The sequence below is a fragment of the Pituophis catenifer genome, unplaced genomic scaffold (assembly GCF_029215685.1).
Source record: "Pituophis catenifer annectens isolate HBS135680 unplaced genomic scaffold, rPitCat1.0.hap2 SCAF_8, whole genome shotgun sequence".
In the NCBI taxonomy this organism is placed as follows: Eukaryota; Metazoa; Chordata; class Lepidosauria; order Squamata; family Colubridae; genus Pituophis; species Pituophis catenifer.
The window spans coordinates 27,112,499-27,138,945 of record NW_027256888.1 but is presented as its reverse complement, the minus strand read 5'-3'; the positions used below and the strand labels follow the sequence as shown (position 1 = coordinate 27,138,945).

General features: G+C 45.3%; 1 protein-coding gene across 6 annotated transcripts in view; it reads left to right on the top strand.

Annotated features, from left to right (window-relative positions):
- TAPT1 (transmembrane anterior posterior transformation 1) overlaps window positions 1–26,447 on the top strand; it is a 237,882-nt gene that overhangs the window by 103,683 nt on the left and 107,752 nt on the right. For 5 of the 6 annotated variants that reach the window (XM_070948705.1, XM_070948704.1, XM_070948703.1 and 2 more), the window contains one exon: window positions 11,090–11,208. In XM_070948705.1, the coding sequence (XP_070804806.1) occupies window positions 11,090–11,208 (119 nt within the window). Of the gene's footprint in view, window positions 1–10,463; window positions 10,493–11,089; window positions 11,209–26,447 lie in introns of those variants that run through there. The other variant, XM_070948709.1, reaches the window with a different exon arrangement.

The window sequence follows — 26,447 nt, the reverse complement described above, 5'->3', positions numbered from 1 at the left end:
CAGCAGGTTTGCAGCAGAGAGGACACTCTCAGCCTCCTCCGCCCAGCCTGCAGGTTCAGCTTCCAACAAATATGCCTCCGCTGTTTGATCTGTCTTCTCCACAGCAATTTATGTATAGTGCAGATTCACTGATGGGAGAGGAATATCAAGGTGAATAGGAATTCTCTGATGATGAAGTCATGACTCCTGATAAACCTTTTTTTTTCAGATCTGTTTCGTTCTTCTTTATTTAAATCCTTACTATTTAAGGCTAAGACAACTACAAACATGGGAGTAGTGGAACCTTCTGGTCAATGACAGGCTCCTCCAGATCTACATGAGGGTTTGTTTTCAGAGCCCATTCCGGAACAAGAGGTAATTCCTTTGCCTAAGGTGTTCTTAGATGTTATTCAGCATCAATGGGCCCTACCTGGTGCAATTGCAGCCCCTAGTGGGAACGACAGGAAGTTTTATTGCGCTGGCTCTGACCTGGAGGAGCTCCTTCAATTACCAATGGTAGATGCTCCAGTGGCATTGCTGACATCTTCAGCCATCCTTCCGGCTGACATTGTGGAAGGCTTAAAGGCGGAGGACAAGAAGGCAGAAATGGCTCTTCGCAAAATGCACCAGGCAGTTGCTTGGGCCATCAGGTCAGCAACTGCAGCCTCCTTCTTTAATTTAATCTGGTTATGTCAGATGCAGGCAAGGCTGCCTCCTGATGAGACCAGGCTGCATCAGGACCTGAACAAGCTTATGGCGGCCACAGAGTTTTCAGCTGATGCAACTTTGAACTCAGCAAAATTCACACCCAGGGCATTAGCTTCCACTGTAACATCATGTTGCCTCCTGTGGCTATGCCATTAGCAGGCTGACATGCGTTCAAAATGGAGGTTGGCTTCAGCTCCCTACAAGGGTGCAAACTTGTTTGGTGAAGCCTTGGACCCCACCCTAATTGAAAACAAGGACAAAAAGAAAACCATGCCTTACATGCACAGGCGGGCGGATCGTAAAGCCTTATTATCACAGCCGTATCAACCGGCAGAATCTGGGCCCAATGTCTCGCAGTTTCAGCGACCATCTTTTCAGGGACATAAGCGGTTCCCGAATAGGTCTTCCTATCATGACAGAGGGAGACATCAAGCTTCTGTCAAGCGGCCCTTTCGTGGGTCAGGCAGTCGCCCCTTTCATCGATGCAAATGACTACAGCACCACATCTCCCATTGGCGACCGATTCCAATAATTTGTGGACCAATGGAAAGGGACCATGACCGATGCATGGGTTCTGTAGACAGTGTGATTGAGCCTCGCACTGGAATTCCTCTTCACCCCCCTAAATTGATTTATTCGTTGTCCAGTCTCAGTCAACATTGAGAAAAGAAACCTGATGGAAGCCAAGATCCGACATCTGTTGAAGATCAACACCATCGAGCCAGTTCCAGAAGGCCAGGAGGGATGAGGGTTTTACTCAATCCTCTTCTTGGTAATGAAAAGTTTGGGGGACTGGAGGGGAATTCTGGATTTAAAGAAACTCAACACCCACGTGGTTTACCACCGCTTCAATCCATCTTGGGCTGCATCAGGAAGGGCAACATATTAACATCAATAGACCTTAAGGAGGCCTATCTTCATGTGCCCATATGACTTTGCCATCGCAAGTTCCTGAGGTTTTTGTATGCAGGGTGCCACTTCCAGTACCGTGCTCTGCCATTCGGTCTGTCGTCAGCTCCCAGGGCCTTCACAAAGGTGGTGGCAGTGGTGGCAGCACACATCAGGGAAATCCCTATAAGATTACAATGCTACCTGGACAACATTTTAATACAGTCGAGCTCAGCCTCGCGAGTGGAACAGGATCTCCAGACCATAATACGGACTCTTCAGGACCATGGCTTCATGGTCAACTTCGAAAAGAGCCATCTGGTTCCCTCCACCCGCCTTCTTCATCTAGAAGAAAGTGATAGACTCCACATCTTGACAAGTATTCCTCTCATCAAACCGCCAGGAAAGTCTACAGTCCTTAGTGGAAAAGATAATTGCTCTGCGGTTGGTGCCTTTGAACCTCCTCTTGCAGCTCTTGGGGAAGATGATTTCGTGCCTAGCGAAAGTGCCTTAGGTGCGGCTGCACGCCATGGCAGTACAATGGTTTATGTTAGTGCATCAGAGAGCCGGAAAAAGCAACTCAAAGACCAAAGTGAAACTTCCACCAAAGGTCCTACGGTCCCTCCACTGGTGGACTTCTCCAGCCATACGACGGGGATGTGCCTTCAAGGAGACCCAGCACATCACGATCACATCGGACGCAAGCCTCTTTGGTTGGGGCGCCCACCTCCATTCACAGGTGGTTTAAGGAAGGTGGTCTCTGACCAATCTCCAGAACAATATCAATTGGCTGGAGCTAAGGGCGGTCCACCTTTCCCTACATCATTTTCAAGAAGCAGTGTCAGGTCAGCAAGTCCTCATACTAACAGACAATATGGCCACAAAGGCTCACATAAATTGGGAAGGGGGCACTCGCTCCAAATCCTTATGACAGAGGCAGAGAAACTGGGGCTCTGGGCAGAGAGACACGTCCTATCCATCAGAGCAGAACATATTTCAGGGATTGCAAACGTGCGGGCGGATTGGCTGAGCAGGAGGACCCTAGACCAGGGGTGGACAATTGTGGCTCTTTTACAACCTGTGGACTTCAACTCCCAGAATTCCTGAGACAGCTTGGCCACAATTGCCCACCCCTGCCCTAGACCACTCAGAGTGGTGCCTGCATCCGGATCTCTTCAAAGAACTGTGTGAGCGATTCAGTCACCCAAAGGTAGATCTATTTGCTCATTCTTCGAACACCCAGTTGCCGAGGTTCTTCTCCAGGTTTGCAGCCCCGGGGGCGGAAGGGATCAATGATGTCTGCAGTCCCTGGCCTCGGGGTCTGCTCTACGCCTTTCCTCTAATTCCCCTCATTCCAAGGGTCATCAGAAAGGTGTTGGAGGAGAGGGCGGAGGTCCCTCTTCTTGCCCTATATTGGCCCAGGCGCCCCTGATATGCAGACCTGGTCAACCTCTCAGTGTCCCACCCCTGGCGGATTCCCAGGGACAGGATTTCCCTCAGCTAAGGGGTTGTGGTCCATCCGGAGCTTCAGTGGCTCCAGCTGACCGTCTGGCACTTGAGAGGAGCCTCCTGAGGAGAGACAAGCTTTCTGGGAATGTAATTCAGACCATCCAGGCTTCTAGACGGCCTTCAACAAATTGAATCTACGATGCCACTTGGTCGGCCTTTTGCCAGTGGTGTTCTTTGGGTCACATTGACCCTTTAGGAGCTTCAGTTCCGGAGGTACTGGACTTTCTATAAACTGGATTGGACAGGGGACTGTCTCCCAACACCCTTAAGAGACAGGTTGCAGCTTTAGCCACAGTGTTGACCTGTGAAAACAGGCAACCTCTTACTCATCATCCCAGAATATGCAGTTTTCTGAAAGAAGCTGCTAATTTGAAAACTCCGGTGGTACATCGTTATCCCACCTGGGACTTGGTCTTAGTGCTCCAGGCTCTCACTTCAGCCCCATTTGAGCCGTTGAAGATCTCTAGCCTCAGATACTTAACTCTTAAGGTGGCATTCCTCGTGGCAATAACATTAGCCAGGAGGATCTCTGAAGATGGATTACGGCTCACTCGACTAGGAGTGCAGCCACTACTGCAGCATGGTTCATGCAGTCTCCCATTGAAGACATTTGCAGAGCGGTGACCTAGTCATCCCCATCGCCCTTTATTAGACATTATAAACTGGATGTTTATGCCTTGGCTGAGGCGTCTTTTGGCTGAAGAGTTCTTCAGAGAGTACATTCCACCATGGGGACCAGGGGCCAGCCAGTCTCCCTCCCCTAGATCTCAAGCTTGGGTACCTCTCTTGCTTGGATTCTCCAAGCAGCACACTGGAGAAAGATGTTGGTCTTACCTGACACATCTGTTCTCAGTGCACTGTGGGAGAATCCAAGACTCGCCCTGCCGACCATCCAGATCCAGGGGTATGGGTGAAATTATATTTTCTATAGGTCCACGTATACTGCACTGCCATGCCTTCATCGAAAAACTGGAGCTCAGCCAGGCAAAGGGAGGTGTGGCCAAGAAAAATCTAACAACTCAGTCTCTGGTAATAGGATTGAAGTTAATCCTTTCTTGCATTCTCCCGCAGCGCACTGAGAAGAGACATGTCAGGTAACACCAACGTCCTCTTTAAAGGACCAGTTCCAAGAAGGTTTCTCCTCAGAACTGCTAGATGATCTGACGCACACCAATTCCCCCCCCCCCCATGATTCAGGACCTCATTCACTAATGCCTACGCATTGATGCGCTATCCAGCAGTGATGGATGCGACGATGGATGGAGGCCTCATCCAAATCCGCCAAGTTGTTGGTGACATCGGCACCAGAAGAGCCTTTGCAATTGGGGGCCGCCCAACTGTGCCTGATTCACACTGAGAAAGATCGCCACCACGAAGATCTTTGCTTGTATTGTGTGGGACAGGGTTATGGTGTAATTGCCAGGTCGGGGAATCATGGAGGTTCAGGCCTTGGTGGACTCTAGGGCCACGACCAATTTTATGGATTCCGACTTTACCATGCAGTGGTGCATTCCACAGCAACTGTAACCCTGCTGGTATTGGTGGAGATGATTGACGGTCAGCTACTTCAATCGGAACCAGTGGTCACATCAACAAGACCTCTTCGCATGCATATTGGGGTGCATGTGGAGGAGTTGCTGTTTTACGTGGCTGCTGTGCCACACTTCCCATTGGTGCTTTGGTTGGAGTGGTTGCAGGCCCATGATTTTTGGCCAGCCCGAAGTGTGCTGCTCATCGCCTAAATAACTGTGCAGTGGGTGTGGCGGAAGGGGCTGATTTGGATGTATTAACAGAGTTGGCAGACTATGCCACCACACCAACCCTATGACTGCCCGATCGAGCAGCCTGATGCCAAGCTGCCGTTGGCTGGATTTACTCATTCTCGGAACCGGAGTTGGCGGCCTTGTGGGATTTCATTGATAAGAATCTCCAGAAGTGGTTCATCAGGCCTTCAACCTTCCCATTAGTCATGCCGGTGCTATTCATTAAGAAGATGTCAGAAGAGCTCAGACTGTGCTGTGACTATCGCAAGCTCAATGCGATCACAGTACGGAATCAGTACCCGCTCCCATTCCTTAATAAACTCATTGAGTGTCTCCGCCAGGCCAAGAACTTTACTAAGTTGGACTTGTGGGGAGCCTATAACCTTGTCCGAGTTTGAGTGGGAGATGAGTGGAAGATGGTCTTCCAGACATGCTATGGTCATTGAGTACACAGTCATGCCGTTCAGATTGACCAACGCACCAAACATGTTCATGTATTTCATGCATGATGTCTTCCAAGATCTGCTGGACAGGTTCATGATTGGATGATATGCTCATCTATTCGTTCTTTGTGCAAGAGCAATTGGACCATGTCCAGCAGATCTTGCAGCACCTGTGAGCGAACCACCTCTTCTCCAAATGGGAGAAGTACCAGTTCATGCAAACCACCATTGACTTCTTGGGCTATCACATCTCGCCAGAGGGTGGGAAGATGGACCAGGAGAAAGTGGAGGTGCTGCAGCAATGGCAACCCCCACAGTGGGTGCAGGACATGCAATGTCTGTTGTGGTTCACCAACTATTTTCAGACCTTTGTTCCCCATTTTGCCACCCTGATCTTTTTGCTCAAGAAAGGGGTCAAGTTTCGATGGGAGGCAGAGGAGCAAGGAGCCTTCGAAGCCATCAAGACCACCTTTGCTTCTGAGCTCATTCCCAAGCATCCCGATCCATTACGGCCATTTGTAGAGGAGATCTAGTGGAGATGGATGCATTGCATATAGCCATTAGTGCTGTGCTCCTCCGGGCCTACGCTCCTATTATTCCAGGAAGCTGGTGGCAGTGGAAAGGAATTACATGATCTGGGACAAGGAGCTGTTGGCAGTCGAAGTCGCCTTCGAGAATGGCAACACCACTTGGAGAGAATCCACCATCAAGTCGAGGTCCAAACTGACCATCAGAACCTGGAGCACCTATGGACAGCCAGGACACAGAATCAGCGATGGGTGTGATGGTCATTGTTCTTTGCTTGGTTCAACTTCAGGGTGACGTACTTCCCTAGCAGATGGAATCAGCGTGTGGACACCCTGTCCCATAAGCCTGAATTCACTCTGGAGGAGGACAAGATACCACCTTGAATGGTGATCTCTCTGGAATGGTTCATGGCTACCAAGGAGCCTGTGGACCTAAGGGCCAGGATTCGGGAGGCGCAACAGCTGGATCCATTTTTGAAGGCTCGTCATGAGTTGACTAGCAATGGGAGGGCTGTGATCCTGTGGACGTATACAGAGGACCTGTTGCACTTCCACCTCTGTGCTCCAGGGGGACCCCCCCCATGGCATTGTCCTGCATCAATGCTATGATAGCCTGGTGGCAAGCCACTTTGAGGTCTTGAAGACATTGCATCCCCCTCCCTGATTCTCACACGATAGTAGGCTTCTCATAGGTCCAACTTAGTGAATATGTTGCCTTTGGGCTAGTACAGGGGTCTGCAAGCTTAAACACTCAAAGAGCCATTTGGACCTGTTTCCCACAGAAAACATTGGGATCCATAAAACCCGTCCCGTGCCTGACTATTTCTTGAGCGGCCACAAAACTAGCATATGTAGTTGAATTAAACATTCTGTTTTCTTCTGACACTTCTCTTGGATTTATCCATGGTTGGCCTACCCAGGGTTGAAAAGGTCAATAAATCGTGTGCCGGCAGGTGTCGCACATTGGCAGTTGTGACGCATATTTTGAGTGACAGAGCCGCAGCAGAGGGGTAAAAGAGCCACATGCGGCGCCAGAGGTGCAGGTTGCTGACCTCTGGGCTAGCATATTCTTCATCAGGAGGAAGGGGTAGACGTTTAGTCCCCTATAATCCACATATAGACGAAGAATCCCGTTCTTTTCATGAAACTGGACAGGGGCTACTACCCATGGTTGGGCTGGTTGAGTGATTTTGGGGGCAGATTTTTGTCAATGAACAACCACAGTTCATCTAACTTGCTCAGAATCATTGGATACAGCTTGCTCAGAATCATTGGATACAGCAATTTAGCCATGAGTAGGATCTCTATGGCACAGTCCGTTGGTTGCTGAGGGAGGAGTTTGTCAAAACCCTTTTTTTCTTTAATACCTCTCTTAAGTCCCAATCCTCTTTGGGGATAATGGAGAGGTCCTTTTCCTGCTCTGTGCCACCGCCATCAGGAGTTTCTCTTCCAGATTCCTTCTTGCTCTCGGGGAGGATAACTCATTCAGATTTTTAGGGTCTCCTCCAGTTTACATCAGGATTCCACTTCTTTAGCCGGTCCATTCCTGAGGCCACTATGAAGCTTAAAATCTCTAAGTGAGCCCCATTACCTCCAGTCTCTATAGCCATTGAAGAAACTAGGACCCAAGTTTGTGGGGCCCTTCTCAATTAAGCGCATCATTAACCCACTAACTGTACAGCTAGACTTGCCCAAATCTCTTCAGCAGATACATCCCGTGTTCCACTGCAGCTTATTGAAACCTGAAGCCATTTCTCCCCTTAGACATAAGATTCTACCTACCCCTGAGCCATTGATGATCAAGGTGGAGCAGCATTTTGAAATCTGAGAAATCCTAGATTCCCGTAAGCATAGGGAAACCCTTCAGTATTTAGTAGCCTGGAAAGATTTCCTAACAGCGCAGAATGAGTGGGTTGACCATCGTCATGTTAGAGCCCCTAAACTTTTAAAATACTTCCACAATCAGTATCATGACAAACTCAAATGATATTTCTCCTGTTTTATGCTTTCTCTCTCTGTTTTGTTGGGGGAGGATGGCTTGCTGGCATTTTACACATAATTTTGCTTTTGCTGTAACCGCTTGTGAATTGTCTTCGGAGACAGAGCAGACTTCTTCCCAGCTGGTTCCAGCCTGGTTTCTAGGCCGTCATGCCCTGAGAGTGAACCATTATCTGCCTAGCATCTCAGTGTTCTCAAAACAATCTTGTGGCATCATATGCGCTGCCAGTGGACTGGTCGGGGGGGAGGGTTGGGTTTAGGGACACAAAAGAGCTGCTTTGAAGTTTGTGTGGGGTTTTTCAGATTTCGCCTGACTTTATTACAACCACACACTCTCAGTTCTTTTGATTCAACTCAATGGAGTCAAGAGTTTGGCTTTCCTGAAGGACCAGCTGGGGCAGGTCCTTACAGAATGGATGGATGGATTGATGGATGGATGGATGGATGGATGGATGGATGGATGGATGGATGGATGGATGAGGATCGTGTAAAAATGCTAGGAATTGGATAAGAATTGTGATTGCAATATGATAGCTGCTTTTGGATGTGGATTTTTGTTTTCTAAATAGACAAAACGTTATTCTGTTATATAAGAAGAAAATGTCTGAAGGAAAGATGGTGATACTTGAAGTGAGTTCTGTAAATTTTATAGCTACTGTAACATATATAGAAGGCTGATGATCTGAGACTGTGTCTGAGAACAATATTACCAAATTTGCAGATGATACTAAGCTGGCAGGAATAGTTAACACGCTAGAAGATAGGCTCAAGATCCAGATGTATCTTGACAGACTTGAACACTGGGCCCTATCTAACAAAATGAAATTCAATGTAGAGAAAAATAAAGTCTTACACTTAGGCAAGAAAAACCAAAAGTGCACATAATAGATTGGTGAAACCAGGCTTAATAGCAGTAACTGTGAGAGGGATCTTGGAGTCTTAGTGGACAACAAGCTAAATATGAGCCAGCAGTATGCAGCAGCAGTCAAAAAAGCCAATGCAATCCTAAACTGCATTAACAGAGGGATACAATCAAGATCAAGTGCGGTACTAATACCACTCTATAAAGTCTTAGTAAGAACACACCTAGAGTACTGCATCCAGTTTTGGTCACCACATTATAAAAAAGATGTTGAGAAGAGCAACCAGGATGATTAGGGGACTGGAGACTAAAACATGAAGAATGGTTACAGGAACTGAGCATGGCTTGTCTAGTGAAGAGAAGGACCAGGGGAGACATGATAGAAGTGTTGCAATATTTGAGGGGCTGCCACAGAGAAGGGGTCAGGCTGTTTTCCAAGGCACCTGAAGGCCAGACAAGGAATAATGGATGGAAACTGACCAAGGAGAGATTCAACCTAATAATAAGGAGAAATTTTCTGACAGTGAGAACAATCAACCAATGGAACTGCTTGCCTTCGGAAGTTGTGGGAGCTTTATCACTGGAGGCTTTCAAGAAGAGATTGGACTGCCATTTGTCAGAAATGGTACCGGGTCTCCTGCTTGAACGGAGGGTTGGACTAGATGACCTACAAGGTCCCTTCCAACTCTGTTAATCTAATTAATCTAAACACTTCATCTACTGAGTGAAGATTAGGGTCACTGAAGCAGTGGTGGGATTCAATTTTTTTAACAATCAATTTTGTGGGTGTGGCTTGGTGGTCATGTGACCGGGTAGCCGTGGCTATGTGCATAGGGACTACTCAGAGGGCTGAAAAAAGTCATTTCTGACAGGTCCTCACACTTATGACCATCCTCACATTTATGCCCATTGCAGCATTCTTAACAATCGTATCACTCATTTCACAACTGCATTGCTTCATGTGACCTGGTGGGTGTCGCCAGGTGGTCATGTGGCATTGCTTATTTGCCCTAATGACAGTTCGCTGCAATGGTCATAAGTGTGAAAAACGGTCATAAGTCACTTTTTTCAGTGCCATTGTAACTCTTGTAAATCAAGGATTACCTGTACAAAAATACAAAAAGCTGTACAAAAATACAAAAATACCAATCATTAGATTAGAAATAACTGCAAACTGGAGTTACAAATCAGGCAGGCAACTTGAGGAATTAAAATAGTTAAAATGCAATGATAACTATCAGCAGCCAATACTTGCTCATAAAGTGAAACCCTTTAGCAGAGAGATCATTTAAGCTCTCCAGAATGAAGCAAAGGAGCAAATAGAGTATCTGTTGCTTGTTAAACCAATTACCAGAAAAATAGATACAGGAACTAGTCAGATTCCCGAAGCTGCTTCTTTTCAGGAACAGAGATTAACATTTTCCCTTCCAAACAAAGCTGAATAGGAAAAATTATCTCATCACTAAACACAGGATTAAACATCACCAAGCACAGGATTAAATTTCACCAAAAACCAATTTTAGACCAAATGTCAGAAAGGGTATGTAAACTCACGTTTGAATGTCAATCTTTCTAGCTAGCCAATAAGCCTTGCTGAATGTTATTCATCTTGGTTCCTTGTCATTAAAAGCTTCTGTTTCGTTATTCAATTATTTCTTCAAAGTGCTGATCATTGCACCCTGGCTGGAAGAATTCCAACAGGGGAGTATTTCCTCTCAACAGCGGTGTAAAAAGCTTAAAACAACTCTTCCCCTTTTAGAAAATCAAGCAAAAAACAAAACAAAACTCCGAGACGCTCCAGAACCGGAAGTCACAGTAAGTCTAGGTGTACTGCCAAGCATGTAGTAAGGGTTAACACAAATAAGCAGGGCAATAAAGATTAGGCTAGGAAACAAAAATTCCTTACAGGATTAGCCCTGTAAAGTGGAAAAAAACAAAACGAGATTTTTTCTAACAACCAGTTCTCCAAATTGCTTAACTACTTAACAACTGGTTCTACCGAACCAGTGTGAACTGGTAGAATCCCACTATTGCACTGAAGCCATGAAAATCTGCAAAGATCAGATGCCAGTGGCTTAGAAAGAGAGCTTTTGCTGAATGTGTTCCAACTTCTTTTTTACACTCTAAACAAATAGTACCTTGCTAAACGAGAACTTCCCTGTTCCTTGTCTGGTGTAAAATTGGAACTTCCTCTCTGGAGTGGTGCCCCTTCCTTGCTTCTAATTAAATTGTGAAAACCTACTGGTTTTGCCAGGCCTTGAATAGAATTTTGTATTTCAATATAATTTTATGTAAATTGCTCTGTTTCATTGAAGATGGTTATGATTATAGTCATATCCGTTCTACATGTAATTAAGCTCAGTATGAAACTTGATTAAACCTTGTATCTCTCTCTCTTTCTTTCCTCTGTAGTTGATGATTTTTGGAATCTTTTTGTGCCTGGATGCTTTCCTTTATGTATTCACTCTCCTCCCGTTGCGAGTTTTTCTGGCAATGTTCAGGTTCATCACATTGCCTTGTAGCAGCTTGCGGTAAGTTTTTTACTCTTCCTGCTTTGTAAAAACATGGTTTAATTGTTTATATACCTTGGTCTTAATTTGTTTTTAAGTGGTGTAGTTTAATACTGGTTCTTGATTGAAGAGTCTAACATTTCCAGTTGTTTCAATGATTCACCTGGCTGAGTTCTGTGCAGTTGCTGAGGACATTTATAGAACTTTAAAAGTGGTGAATGAAGCATTAGCCTCCATAAGTACTTTATCTTGCAAATTGGGTATAATTAAATTACAATTCATTTGGCACGATAGCCTACTGATTTTTCTTTCAAGAGCTACATTTATTTATATCAAATATAAATAAATGTATGCTTAAGATGTCTCTGGTGACATGGCTCTTCTAATTGGAATACATAATCTTTTTATAACACTGAAATAGAGCTTTATAATATGAAAACTATATTTCTCTTTAAGACTTCCAAAATAAGTAAATATCTGAGATAAACTCTGAACTAAAAGCGAGAATGCTACAAACCGAAATATGTTAAATGCAAGAATCTGTGGCTAAGGACTTGTAATTTTCAAATCAAAGTTTGATTAATTTAACAATGTACACAATATAGGTTACTCTGAAGTTGTTCTGCCCCAGCTACAGACCCCAAAGAACGCAGCACACACAAAGTCCGTACAAACCTTAATTTACTAATTAAAGACTACTAATGAGTTTTCTTAGTAGTTGTTCGAACACAAGTACAATAAATCAGTCTTTTCTGAACAAGAGCTGTTAATTTAACTTCATTAACAGCCGACAAGAATTCAAAGAATAATAACTCAGTTCTGAAACACAGTATTTCAGATAACCATAACCTTACTGTGGTTGGCAGAATGCCCAGAAGCAATTTGCAGGAAAACTGATAAGAGAAAAACAAGAGCCGAAATCAAACGTTTCTGTAATCAAGACTCAAAGGAATGTGAACAAAGTTGTTTCCTGCAAATTGCATCAGTCGTCGTCCTTCCTTAAATAGGCTAGGGGAGTGGTCAATTAGCCCCAAGCCTTACTCTCGAGGAGACCTCCTCCTGAGGAGCCACTCCTGCCTTTTCGCAGCTCTGCATGCTCGTGCATCGAGAAAAGACTCCTCCTCTTCTTCCTCTTCACTTATGGGAGCTTCTGGAGGTTCTGAAGGCCCTGGCTGAATCCCTGCCTCTGGCACCACATCTTCTCCAGCCTCCTCATTGTCCGACTCGAGTGCCAACTGCACAGGCTGCTTGCGCAGCACCACACCAGCCTCCTCGCTGTCGGAATCAGCTATTAACTGCACAGGCCGCAACAGAACAGAAGTGCACTTTTATTGAGGTGAAAACATTATACCACCATTTGCGACTGGAATTTTATTTTCTTGTAGAATAAGATAGTAAAAAATGTTAAATCTCTAAATAACAATTTATTACCGTGGCTCTTTTTTTGCCTGTCACTAGGTTAAAAATCTATGTGATTATATATATTGTCAGAATTTTTTATTACGTTATAAAATAAGATACAAAATAGGAAGACAGTGAGGGGAAAGAGGGGAAGAGAAGTGAGGAAGGGCTGGGGAAAAGAAAAAAAAGTGTTGATGTCTGACTACCTCTGTTGCAGTAAAATAACTGCATCACTAACATCAAACAACAACTTTTTGCTTTTCCATAGTAATATAAACTAGCCATTTCTATAAACACATAGCAGTCTAATCGGTAAAACCTAAAATCAAAGTTTCATTTTTTTCCATCTCAAGCACAAAGCAGTCTCCATATGGCAACAAAGGTACTTATATTCTTTTCTTTAATCAAAATGGTCAATTTAACCATTTCTGCCAACTCCATCAGCTTCTGTAGCCATTCATCCATGGTAGGAATCAAAATGTCCTTCCACTTTTAAGTGTACAGTAGTCTTGCTGCTGTCAACATACATAACGTTAAAGTTCCGAATTTTTTCTCCAACTCTTTTTCCATTATACCCCCCCAAAAAGCTGCTGGTTTCATCTTTATGTTTGTTCTAAGAATTTTCTGTATTAAAATATGAATCTTACTCCAAAATGTCTTTGCTTTAACATATGTCCACCATAAATGATAAAAAGTCCCTTCTTTACTTTTACACTTCCAACATTCATTAGGAATACCGTTATACATTCTAGTTAACTTATCCAGTGTTAAATACTAAGGATACATCATCTTATAAAAAATTTCAAATTCATTTTTAACTAAATCAAACCCATAATCTTTTTATCTAGTTTAAATCTTTCTTTCAGTTGTTGATATGTAAACCAATGGCAAACATAATCTTCTGATTCAAGTTCGTCCCTCGACTTTAATGTAGGGTCACCGATGTTGAAAGATAGTACTTTACTGTACATCCACCAGTCTGGCTTCACCACCATTTCTTTTCTTTAAAAAAAGCTTCCTGGGGGGACACCCAAAGAGGCAGCTTCATAGAGAACCTTGTTGTATATTTATTTGAGACACTTAGTATGGCAAGTCTAGCAAAGTGATTGTTAAATTCAACATTAACTTTAGCTTTATCATACCATAAATAACCGTGTCATCCAAATCTTAATTCATGGCCCTCTAATTCAAGTAACCTCTTGTTCTGGAGGTTCAGCCACTCTTTTGACCAGGCCAGACAGCATGCATCAAAATACAATTTCAAGTCTGGTAAACCCAATCCTCTTCTTTCCTTAGCGTCTTACAATAGCTTGTATCTAATTCTTGGTTTTTTCCTTGCTATAAACTTGGACATATCCTTCTGCCATTGTTTAAATGAATTATCAGTTGCAAGTATTGGTAATGTCTGGAATAAGAAAAGCATCTTTGGTAAGATGTTTATCTTAATTACAGATTACCCAATAGTGATAGGTGCAATTTGTCCCATCTTTATAGGTCCTGTTTAATATCCCTCCAAAGAGGGACATAGTTATTTTGGAACAGTTTTATATTTGTATTTGTCAACATAACCCCCAAGTATTTCACCTTTTTCTTGACCCTAAAACCCGACATTTTAGTCAATATATCACTGTCCTGAGATGATATATTCTTGATCAATATTGTTGTTTCCTGTTTATTTTAAAACCTGCTAAAGCCTCAAACTCATTTAATTTTCTCATCAAATATTATATATTATTTCTTGGGTCTTGGAAGAATATAACCAGATCATCAGCAAACACCCTCAATTTATAAACTTCTTTCTTGATACTTATACCCCTTATTGTATCATCTTTCCTAATACCTCTATTCAAAACTTCTAATACCAAGATGAACAGCAGAGGAGACAAGGGGCATCCTTGTCTTGTAACTTTTGAATTTCACATGAGTTAGTTAAATTACTATTAATGACAATTTTTGCTTTCTGTGACATGTAAACTGCTTTAATTCCTTGAATAAAGTTCTCTCCAAAGTCCATTTCTTCCAGCACTTTAAACATAAAATCAAAATTTAAGTTGTCAAAGGCCTTCTCTGCATCTAGAATTAATAAGGCTACCTGTTTCTCATTTTGATATTGTAAATATTCAATAATATTCAAAACAGTCCTCACATTATCTCTTAGCTATCTTTTTGGCAGAAAGCTCGATTGGCCATCATGTATATATGCTTGTAAAATCTTCTTTAGTCTTTCTATCAAAACAGCAGCAAAGAGTTTGTAATCCTTGTTTAATAATGAGATTGGTGTATAGTTGTTTGTAACATTTTATTTATTTATTTATTTATTTATTTATTTATTTAATTAATTAATTAATTAATTAATTAATTAATTTTTATACCGCCCTTCTCCCGAAGGACAGCCAAGATAAAAAACCAACAATATAAAAGTTAAAAAACAAGTTAAAATTAGTTTGGCCAATAATCTAAAATAAAATAATCCATTAAAATAATATTTTAGGCCAGCCCTGCTTGATGGAATAATAGTGTTTTAAGGGTGCGGCGAAAGGTACGAAGGTCGGGAATCCGACGAATCTCCGGGGGCAGCTCGTTCCAGAGGGCAGGTGCCCCCACAGAGAAGGCTCTCCCCCTGGGGGTCGCCGGTCGACACTGTCTAACCGACGGCACCCTGAGGAGACCCTCTCTGTGGGAGCGTACTGGTCGATGGGAGGCAATTGGAGGCAGAAGGCGGTCTCGTAAGTACCCAGGTCCTATGCCATGGAGTGCTTTAAAGGTGGTGACCAACACTTGAATCGCACCCGGAAGACTACTGGGAGCCAGTGCAGCTCGCGCAGGAACGGTGTTACATGGGAGCATTGAGTCGCCCCCATAATCACCCGCGCGGCCGCATTCTGGAACAGTTGGAACCTCCGGGTGCTTTTCAAGGGGAGCCCCATGTAGAGAGCGTTACAGTAGTCCAGATGGGAAGTGATGAGGGCATGAGTGACCGTGCGCAAGGCGTCCCGATCCAGAAAGGGATGCAACTGGTGGATCAGGTGAACCTGATAACAAGCCCCTCTGGCCACAGCTGTCAGATGGTCTTCTAAAGACAGCTGTGAGTCCAGGAGGACCCCCAAGTTGCGAACACTCTCTGAGGGGGCCAAGATCTCACCCCCTATAGTCAGTGATGGAACCAACTGACTATGATGGGATGCCGGAAACCACAGTCACTCGGTCTTGGAGGGGTTGAGTCTGAGCTTGTTTCTCCCCATCCAGATCCATACGGCCTCCAGGCACCGGGTCATCACTTCAAGGGCATCATTGGGGTGGCCCGGGGTGGAAATGTACAGCTGAGTATCATCAGTGTACTGATGGAAATCCACTCCGAAGCCACGGATGATCTCACCCAGCAGCTTCACATAAATGTTGAACAGGAGGGGCGAGAAGACCGATCCCTGCGGCACCCCACAAACTAGGCGCCTCGAGTTTGTGGGGTGTTGACCTCTGCCCCCCTACCAACACAGACCACGTACGGTCAGAAAGGAGGAGAACCACCGTAACACGGTGCCCCCCACCCCTAACCCTTCCAACCGGCGCAGCATGGTCAATGGTATCAAAAGCCGCTGAGAGATCTAATAGGACCAGGACAGAGGAACCACCCCTGTCCCAAGCCCTCCAGACATCATCAACCAATGCGACCAATGCCGTTTTCATGCTATACCCAGGCCTGAAGCCCGACTGGAACGGATCCAGATAGTCTGCCACCACACTCTCAACAACCTTCGCCACAAAGCGAAGGTTGGAGACTGGACAATAGTTTGATAAAACAGCCAGGTCCAGAGAAGGCTTCTTGAGGAGGGGCCTCACTTGACAATCCCCTGGAGCCAGCCTCGTGTAACCTTCCGGGAAGCCAGCAGCAACCAGGAGGGACACGGGTCCAATAAACATGTGGCTGCGTTCAACCTACCCAGAACCCTGTCCACATCCTTGGGAGTCACAAGGTCAAACTCCTCCCAGCTAACATTCTCAAGACCCACCTCCATCACCCCATCTGGATCTACCCAGTCGGAGTCCAAACCCTCCCGAATCTGAGCGATTTTGTCATGCAGATATTGCACAAAATCCTCAACCCTGCCCTGCAAGAGGTCTTCCCGCGCTCCTGGATGGAGAAGGGAGCGGGTCACCCTGAACAGGGTGGCTGGGCGATTATCTGCAGACGCAATCAGAGCGGAAAAGTAGCTAGACTTTGCCGCTCTGATCACCACTAGGTATGTCTTAATATGAGACCTCACCAGTGTTCAGTCAGATTCGGAACGGCTGGCCCTCCAACCACTCTCCAGGCATCTTTTCCGGCGCTTCATCTCTCTCAGCTCCTCGGAAAACCAAGGAGCCAATTGAGATCGGCGCCGGGTCAGAGGCCGCAAAGGCACGACACGATCCAAAGCCCCAGCGGCCACATCTTGACCCTCCTCTGGTAACAACACCTTGACCCTCCTTTGGTAACAACACAATGTTGGCTTCTTTCCATGTCTGTGGTATCTTTCCCCCCTGTAGTATATCATTCATTGTATCACTTAGTGGTTGGAGAAATTCATCCTCAAAGCACTTATAATATTGGCTTGTAAGGCCATCTGGGCCTGGGGATTTACCTGATTTCATTTTTTTTATAAAAAGTTTTTTATTAATAGTACAAAATTTTAAAAAACATTGGACATAGATATGACATCACTGGTTCCATACATCTTCCGTCACCTTACAATAATATTAGTACTCATATAAACATATAGTTCTTAAGCTTTGTTCACTATTTAAGCATAATATGATAAGATATTAATACTTTTTCCCTTATTTCTGTATATTTATTTATCTCTTAAACATACATTTATCTATAATAACATCTATATTTTTCTTCTAACACTATAAATTTGTCTTGGCTACCCTCTTGTTATCTATCCAATCATAAAATTGTTCCCAGATTTTGTAGTACTTAGTTTCACCTTGAGTTCCAAAGTGAGTCTGTCCATTTCTGCGCAGTTAAAGATTTTCAGTAATATTTCCTCTTCAGTTGGAATATCTTTCTCTTTCCATTTTTGAGCAAAGGTTATTCGTGCCGCTGTGACTATATGCAATAATAAATAATTTGTATCTTTCTTATCTTTTCTATCTATAATTCCCAATAAGAAAAATTCTGGTTTCACCTCTATATCTGTTAGCAAAATTTCTTCCAGCCAGTTCTTTAGTAAATTCCAAAATTTCTGCACCTTTGGGCATTCCCACCACATGTGGTAGTAATTCCCAACGGTCTCTCCACACTTCCAGAATATCAAGGATTTCCCTTTATTCATTCGTGCTAATCTTGTGGAACATCTTATAGAGGTTTTCCTTGTAGGAAGTTGCTAGTGTGATTTTTAATTTTTTTTTCCCATAAACTTTGCCAATTGTCCAAATCGATATTGTGCCCAAAATATTTACACCAAATTATCATCGTTTCTTTCACCTGTTCCTCAATCATATCTTGTTCTAATAAATATCAATATAGTTTACTTATGGTCTTGCCTTCTCTGCTAAATAAAATTTTATCTAATTCTGACAATTCTTGCTTGCTTGCTTGCTTGCTTGCTTGCTTGCTTGCTTGCTTGCTTGCTTGCTTGCTTGCTTGATTCAATTTATATGCGCCCTTCTCCAGAGACTCAGGGTGGTTTACAATGCGTTAAGCAATAGCCTTCATACTTTTGTATATACCTGCTCAGTAGGGCTTTGGGCCCCCCCAAGCGGTGTTCTTTTTTATACAAAGTCAGCTTATTGCCCCCACAATCCGGGTCCTCATTTTACCTACCTCGAAAGGATGGAAGGCTGAGTCAACCTTGAGCCTGGTGAGATTTGAACTTGCAGTAATTGCAGGCAGCTGGTGCTACTTAACAGCACTTTAGTCTGCTGCGCCACCAAGGCTCTTTATGCCCCATTCCTTTTTATCTTTGCTAAATTTAGATTGCATTTGGAGATACGCCCACCATTCCAATTCGATTCCTTCTTCCTTTAAAGTATTTCTTGCTTTTAATTCTCCTTTCTCATTCAAAATATCTTTATAGGTGACAGCTCCCCCTCGTCTTGTCAGATTTGGATATGTGTACATTTCTAATGTTGACACCCAATTAGGAATTTCCATATAATTATTTCTTTTTATTTTTTTCCAAATATCCAATAGTGCTCTCCTAATATAATGCCTCCAGAAGTACTGATGGGCTAAATGTTTTTCTTCCCATAGAATAGCGTGCCACCCTGTCTGTAGGTCATGACCTTCTTGTGCCAATAGTCTTGTGTTTTTAAGATGCATCTACTCACTTAGCCAAACCAATGCTGCTGCCTGATAATACTTTGTCCAATCTGGTAGGCCGAATCCTCCTCTTTCTCTAGCATCTTGTAAATAATTTGAATCTGATTGTTGGTCGTTTCCCTTGCCATATAAATTTTGAAACAAGTCTGTCCAAATTTGTAAAGAAGTCTTTTTTGAGCCGAATTGGTATGCATTGAAATTAAAACAACATTTTCAGAAGAACATTCATTTTGATGGTGGCTATCCTGCCCATTAGAGATAACTATAATTTTCCCCATTTTTCCAAATCAGACCTAATTTGTGCCATTAATTTGTCATAGTTATCTTCTTTAAGTGTGATGCATCTCACTGTCAATTGAATTCCCAAATATCTTATCTTTTTCGTAGTCTGAATATTTATCTTTCCCTCCAATTCTTTTTTTTTTTTTTTACTCTTCAGTCATGTTTTTAACTATCATTTTTGTTTTATCCTTGTTTATTTTCAGGCCTGCTAACTTCCCCATAGTCCTCCAGCACTTCCATCAGCCTAAGACCAGATTGTACAGGCTCTTCAATAATAAATACAAGGTCATCCGCAAATGCCTGTACCTTAAAATTTTCTTTTCTTACTTTTAAACCTTTGATTTGTTTGTCTTCTCGAATTGTTCTAATTAAAGCCTCTAGTGATAAAATAAAAAGTGGTGATAGCGGACAACCTTGCCTTGTGCCTTTTTGGATTAAAAAGTTATTTGTCGTTTCCCCGTTTATCACCACTCTGGCTTCTTGTCTGGAGTAGATTGTTTTGAACATCTTTATAAATTTTTCCCCAAAATTCATATATTTTAATTGTTCTAGTATTATTTATTTTTTATTTATTTCAATTTGTATACCACCCTTCTCCTAGTGGACTCAGGGCGGTGAACAGCCAGAACTAAAACACATGCCAATACAAAATTTAAAATTATTAAAAGAATTAAATAACTGGCCCAATTTAAAACAATTCAATTAAAACCCAATGACAATTTAAAAACTAAAAAAGACTAAAAAAGGGGGAGGAGGTTCACGCGAGCCCTGCTTGATGGAAAAGAAAAGTTTTCAGGGCACGGCGAAAAACCCGGAGATCCGATATCCTTCGTATCTCTGGGGGCAAATCGTTCCAGAGGGCAGGAGCTGCCACAGAGAAGGCCCTCCCCCTGGGGGTCGCCAGCCGACATTGCCTGGCTGACGGCACCCTGAGGAGTCCCTCTCTGTGGGCGCGTACTGGTCGGTGGGAGGCTATCGGCGGCAGAAGGCGGTCCTGCAAATACCCAGGTCCTATGCCATGGAGCACTTTAAAGGTGGTATCCAACACCTTGAAGCGCACCTGGAAGACAATCGGAAGCCAATGCAGCTCACGCAGGAGAGGTGTCACATGGGAGCGCCCCCTCGCTCCCATAATTCTCCCGCACGGCCGCATTCTGCACCAGTTGAAGCCTCCGGGTGCTCCTCAAGGGGGGCCCCATGTAGAGAGGATTGCAGTAGTCCAGGCGGGAAGTGACGAGTGCCTGAGTGACTGTGCGTAAGGAGTCCTGATCCAGAAAGGGACGCAACTGGCGAATCAGGCGGACCTGATAAAAAGCCCCCCTGGCCACGGTTGTCATATGCTCTTCTAAAGACAGCTGTGCATCCAGGAGGACGCCCAAGTTGCGAGCCCTATCCGTGGGGGCCAATAACTCGCCCCCAATAGCCAGCGATGGCACCAGCTGGCTATATCGGGACGCCGGAAGCCACAGCCACTCGGTCTTGGAAGGGTTGAGTCGAAGCCTGTTACTCCCCATCCAGATCCGCACGGCCTCCAGGCACCGGGACATCACTTCAAGGGCATCGTTGGGATGGCCTGGGGTGGAGATGTACAGCTGAGTGTCATCAGCATACTGATGGAACTGCACCCCAAAGCCACGGATGATCTCACCCAGCAGCTTCACATAAATGTTGAACAGAAGGGGCGAGAGGACCAACCCCTGAGGCACCCCACAAACAAGGCGCCTCGGGGTCGACCTCTGCCCCCCTGCCAACACCGACTGCGACCGGTCGGAGAGATAGTATGAAGTCCCATTTGACGTTATTGAATGTTTTTTGCGCATCGATGACTATCAACGCCATCTGTTTTTCATTGTGGACTTCATAGTATTCTATCGTATCCAAAATAATCCTAATGTTGTTCCTTATATGCCATCCGGGAAGAAAACTGTTTTGATCAATATGAATGAAATTTTCTAAAATTTTCTTTAGTCTGTCTGCCATAATTGTCATGAAGATTTTATAATCCGAATTTAGTAGGGATTTCGGCCTATAATTTTTAATATAAGTCAAATCAGAATTTTCTTTGGGAATCAATGTGATTTTTGCTTCTTTCCACGATTCAAGTATCTTAGCTTCATTAAGTACATCATTATATACCTCTAATAACAGTGGGCTTAATAATTCCTGGTGATTTTTATAAATTTCTGAAGGTAGACCATCTGGGCCTGGCGCCTTTTTACTTTTTTGTTTTTTGATTGTCTCAGATATCTCCCATGCTGTTATCTCATTATTTAATAATTTTTTATCTTCCTCCGAGATTATGGGCAATTCTGTTTTTTGAAGGTATTTTCTTACCTTCTTCTATCTTCTTATCCTCGTAAAGGTTTTTTAAAAACTCATATTCTACCTTCCTCTTTTCCTCATTTTGATAAATTAATTCTCCTTCCTCATTATGTAATTTACTAATCTGGTTCTTTCTGTTTTGTTAGTCTATTTAATTTTTTAATGGCTTCTGATATTTGAAAGGCAGTGATCGCATCATTCATAAGTTGTCTCTGGGTTTGTAGTAGTTTAGGCAGCTGTTGTCTTAAAAGATATTCATCTATTTTTGACATATCTAACTCCTGTCTTTTATACAAATTTGAATAGAAATGAAAGGATTTCTTGATGAGTTCATTATCTGTTATTACCTTGCTGCCTTCACAGATTTTCTCAAACATTTTCCCTTTCCTTTCTTAATTTATACGCTAACTATCTCCCTGGTTTATTTGCAAACTCAAAGTGTCTTTATTTTGCATAGTTCAATTTAGTTTATATTTCCTGTACTATTAACTTAGACCTGTGATGGCGAACCTGTAGCACGCATTCCAGACGTGGCATGCAGAGCCCTCTCTATGGACATGTGTGCTGGTCTTCTGGTTTCTGGCACGTGGATGTGTGCCGGCCAGCTGATCTTTGTGCTTGCTGGAGCCCCGGAAACCTGAAGATCAGCTGGCTGGTGTGCATGCACATGCTGGAAACCAGAAGACCAGCTGGCTGGTGTGCATGCACATGTTGGAAACCAGAAGACCAGCTGGCTGGCGTGCATGCACACTGGCCAACTGGTCGTCGAGTTTCCAGGACATAGGCACACACACGTGTGTTCCGGTTTGGGCACTCGATGCTGAAAAGGTTCGCCATCGCTGACTTAAACAGTTGTTACTATAACAGTTTAATTTGATGTAAAGTTTTAGGATCCATAGATGTCTTTTGTAATTCAATTTCTTTCTGTCAAATTTCATCCAATATCCTTTGCATCTTTTTCTTTTCTAAACTATATAAAAAAGCCCTTCATGACCTCTTTACTAGCATCCCATACTGTTGTTAAGCTTGTCCCTTTACCTAGATCAAGGGTCTGCAACCTTCAACACTCAAAGAGCCATTTGGACCCGTTTCCCACAGAAAACACCGGGAGCCAACAACTGGTGTGATTGGATGGGCGTGGCCAACTCGATATCACTCACTCCCACCCAGTCACATGACACCCTCCCCCCCCCCAGCCATGCCTATCCAGCCGGTCATTAGGGCAGAGAACCGGTTGCTAAATTATTTGCCCAGCCCGGCCCCGCCTCACTCCTCTCTTCCCAGCTACCTCATGCCACACCCGGCCTCAGGTGTGTTGTTTACCTCTCTCTCTCTCTCTCCCTCCCTCTCTCTCTCTCTCTCTCTCTCTCTTTCTTTCTTTCTCTGTCTCTGTCTCTCTGCGTCTGTTTCTCTTTCTCTCTCTCTGTCTCTCTGTGTCACTGTCTGTCTCTATCTCTCACTGTCTTTGTCTCTCTCTTTTTCTCTCTTTTTCTTTCTCTCTCTCTCTCTCTCCCTCCCTCCCTCTCCCCCACTTCCCAACCCACACACCCAGGAAATTACTGTAAGGAAATTCAGCCATGTTCTCTCTGTCTCTGGAAAGATACAAAAATAAACCTTGCGTTGCAAAAGGAGTGACTGTCAGGCGGTTACATCACAGTGCCAAGAGGTTGCTGCCTTAGATCGCTGCACACACTTCAGAGAAGCATCATCCCCAGCAACAGCACACTCACACAGGCACACATACGCATTCTGCAACTTGGTCCAAAGTGGCCGGAAAATATTGTCCCTGGGCGCCCCCGAAGACACTTGGCAGGCAAAGTACGGAATGAACCGCCCCCCCCAAATCACCAAGGCAGTATCCGCTGAATCCTTGCAAAACTGGGCAAAGGCAGAGAGAGGGGAGCAGATGGAGCCGAATCAAGCTGAATCTGTCTTTCTCTGTGTCTCTCTTTCGCTGCCCGACTGCAGCAGGAAATGGCGGGCGGCTACTTCCGGCCTTGGTTGGTGCCAATGTCGCTGCTGTTGCCAAGGGCGAGTGGGACAAGGTAGCATTGTGGCTCCGCATTGTAATGGGTTCCAGGAGGAGGAGGGGACCCCATCTCCCCAATTGTGAAGTGTGCTAACTTTTATTTTATTTATTTATTTATTTTATTTTATTTTGAATTTGTATACCGCCCTTCTCCCTGAGGACTCAGGGCGGTGAACAGCCAAGTAAAAACATCAAGTACAAATATTAAAATACAGTTAAAATATACATATATAAATTTGGCCCCATTAATTAAAAACAATAAACAAAACACTTAAAAACACTTAAAAAATTAGGCCAGCCCGGCTTGCTGAAAAAGGAAGGTTTTAAGGGCACGGCGGAAGGCACCGAGGTCTTGGATTCTCCTTATCTCTGGAGGCAATTGATTCCAGAGGGTAGGTGCCCCCACAGAGAAGGCCCTCCCCCTGGGGGTCACCAGCCTGCACTGTTTGGCTGATGGCACCCCGAGGAGGCCCTCTCTGTGGGAGCGCACAGGTCGATGGGAGATTGTCGGTGGCAGCAGGCGGTCTCGAAGATAGCTAGGCCCTATGCCATGGAGCGCTTTAAAGGTGATAACCAACACCTTGAAGCGCACCCGGAAGACCACCGGGAGCCAGTGCAGCTCGCGCAGGAGCGGTGTTACATGGGAGCGCCAGGCTGCTCCCGTCACTACCCGCGCTGCTGCATTCTGGACCAGTTGGAGCCTCCGGGTGCTCCTCAAGGGGAGCCCCATGTAGAGAGCGTTGCAGTAGTCAAGGCGAGAGGTGACGAGGGCATGAGTGACTGTGCACAGGGAATCCCGATCAAGAAAGGGCCGCAACTGGCGGATCAGGCGAACCTGACAAAAGGTCCCCCTGGTTACAGCCGTCAGATGTTCCTCCAAGGACAGCTGCCTATCCAGGAGGACTCCCAGATTGCGAGCCCTCTCTGTGGGGGCCAACGACTCGCCCCCAATAGTCAGTGATGGAGTCAACTGACTATATCGGGATGCCGGGAGCCACAGCCACTCAGTCTTGGAAGGGTTGAGCCTGAGCCTGTTCCTCCCCATCCAGATCCGCACAGCCTCCAGGCACTGGGACATCACTTCAAGGGCATCGTTGGGGTGGCCTGGGGTGGAGATGTACAGCTGGGTGTCATCAGCGTACTGGTGGTATCTCACCCCAAAGCCACGGATGATCTCGCCCAGCGGCTTCACATAAATGTTGGACAGGAGGGGCGAGAGGACCGACCCCTGAGGCACTCCACATATAAGAGGCCTTGAGGTCGACCTCTGCCCACCTGCCAACACGAACTGCGACCGGTCAGAGAGAAAGGAGGAGAACCACCGTAATACGGTGCCCCCCATCCCCAACTCTTCCAGCCGGTGCAGCATGATACCATGGTCGATGGTATCAAAAGCCGCTGAGAGGTCTAACAGGACCAGAACAGAGGAACAACCCCTGTCCCGAGCCCTCCAGAGATCATCAACCAACGCGACCAATGCCGTTTCCGTGCTGTGTCCAGGCCTGAAACCCGACTGGAACGGATCTAGATAGGATGTTTCCTCCAAGAATTGTGGAAACTGTCGCGCGACCACACTCTCAACAACCTTCGCCAGGAAGCGAAGGTTGGAGACAGGACGATAGTTGGCCAATATTGCCGGATCCAGGGATGGCTTCTTGAGGAGAGGCCTCACCACCGCTTCTTTCAAGGCGGCGGGGAAGTGACCCTCACTCAACGAAGCGTTGATAACACCCTGGAGCCAGCCTCGTGTAACCTCCCGGGAGGCCAGTACCAACCAGGAGGGACACGGGTCCAGTAAACATGTGGCCGCACTAAGTCTTCCCAAAATCCTGTCCACATCATCCGGAGTCACAGCATCAAACTCCTCCCAGGTAACATTCTCAAGACTATTCCTCGTCACCCTGCCCTGATCTACCCAGTCAGAGTCCGAATCCCCCCGGATCTGAGCGATTTTGTCATACAGGTATTGTCCGAAATCCTCCGCCCTGCCTTCCAAGGGATCCTCCCGCGCTCCCGGATGGAGCAGGGAGCGGGTTACCCTGAACAGGGCGGCCGGATGATTCCCTGATGACGCAATAGAGGCGGAAAAGTAGTTAAACTTTGCCGTCTTTATCGCCACTAGGTAGGTCTTAATATGCGACCTTACCAGTGTTCGGTCAGATTCAGCGAGACTGGCCCTCCAACCACTCTCTAGGCGTCTTTTCCGGCGTTTCATCTCCCTCAGCTCCTCGGTGAACCAAGGAGCCGCGAGGGATCGACACCGGGTCAGAGGCCGCAAAGGCACGACTCGATCCAAGGCCCCACCAGCCGCCCGATCCCAGGCAGCTACCAGGTCCTCGGCCGAGTCGTGTGCCAGATCTTCAGGAATTGGCCCAAGCTCCGTCTGGAACCTATCAGGATCCATCAGGCGCCTGGGGCGGATCCATCTAATTGGGTCCGCCTCCCTGCGGCGGGGTGTAGCGGTTCGAAGGTCCAGACGAAGGAGTGAGTGATCTGACCATGACAAGGGTTTCATGTCTATATCCCCTATAATAAGACCACTCAACCACTGGCCAGAGACAAAAATCAGGTCCAGTGTGTGTCCCCCCCTGTGAGTGGGGCCATGAACTAACTGGGTCAGGTCCATGGCCGTCATGGAAGCCATGAACTCCCGAGCCATCTCTGACGTTTCACCAACGGACGGCAGATTGAAATCACCCATGACCATAAGCCTGGGTGTATCAACTGCCACCGTGGCTATCACGTCGAGTAGCTCGGGCAGGGCCGTTGCCACGCGGCAGGGAGCCAGGTACGTAAGCAGCAAGCCCATCTTTTGCTGCGAGAGCAGCAGGCAGGCCATGGAAGCGGCAGCAGCAGTGGCGTCGTGAGCCACAGCAGAGGGCTGAAAGAGCCGCATGTTGCTCCAGAGCCACGGGTTGCCAA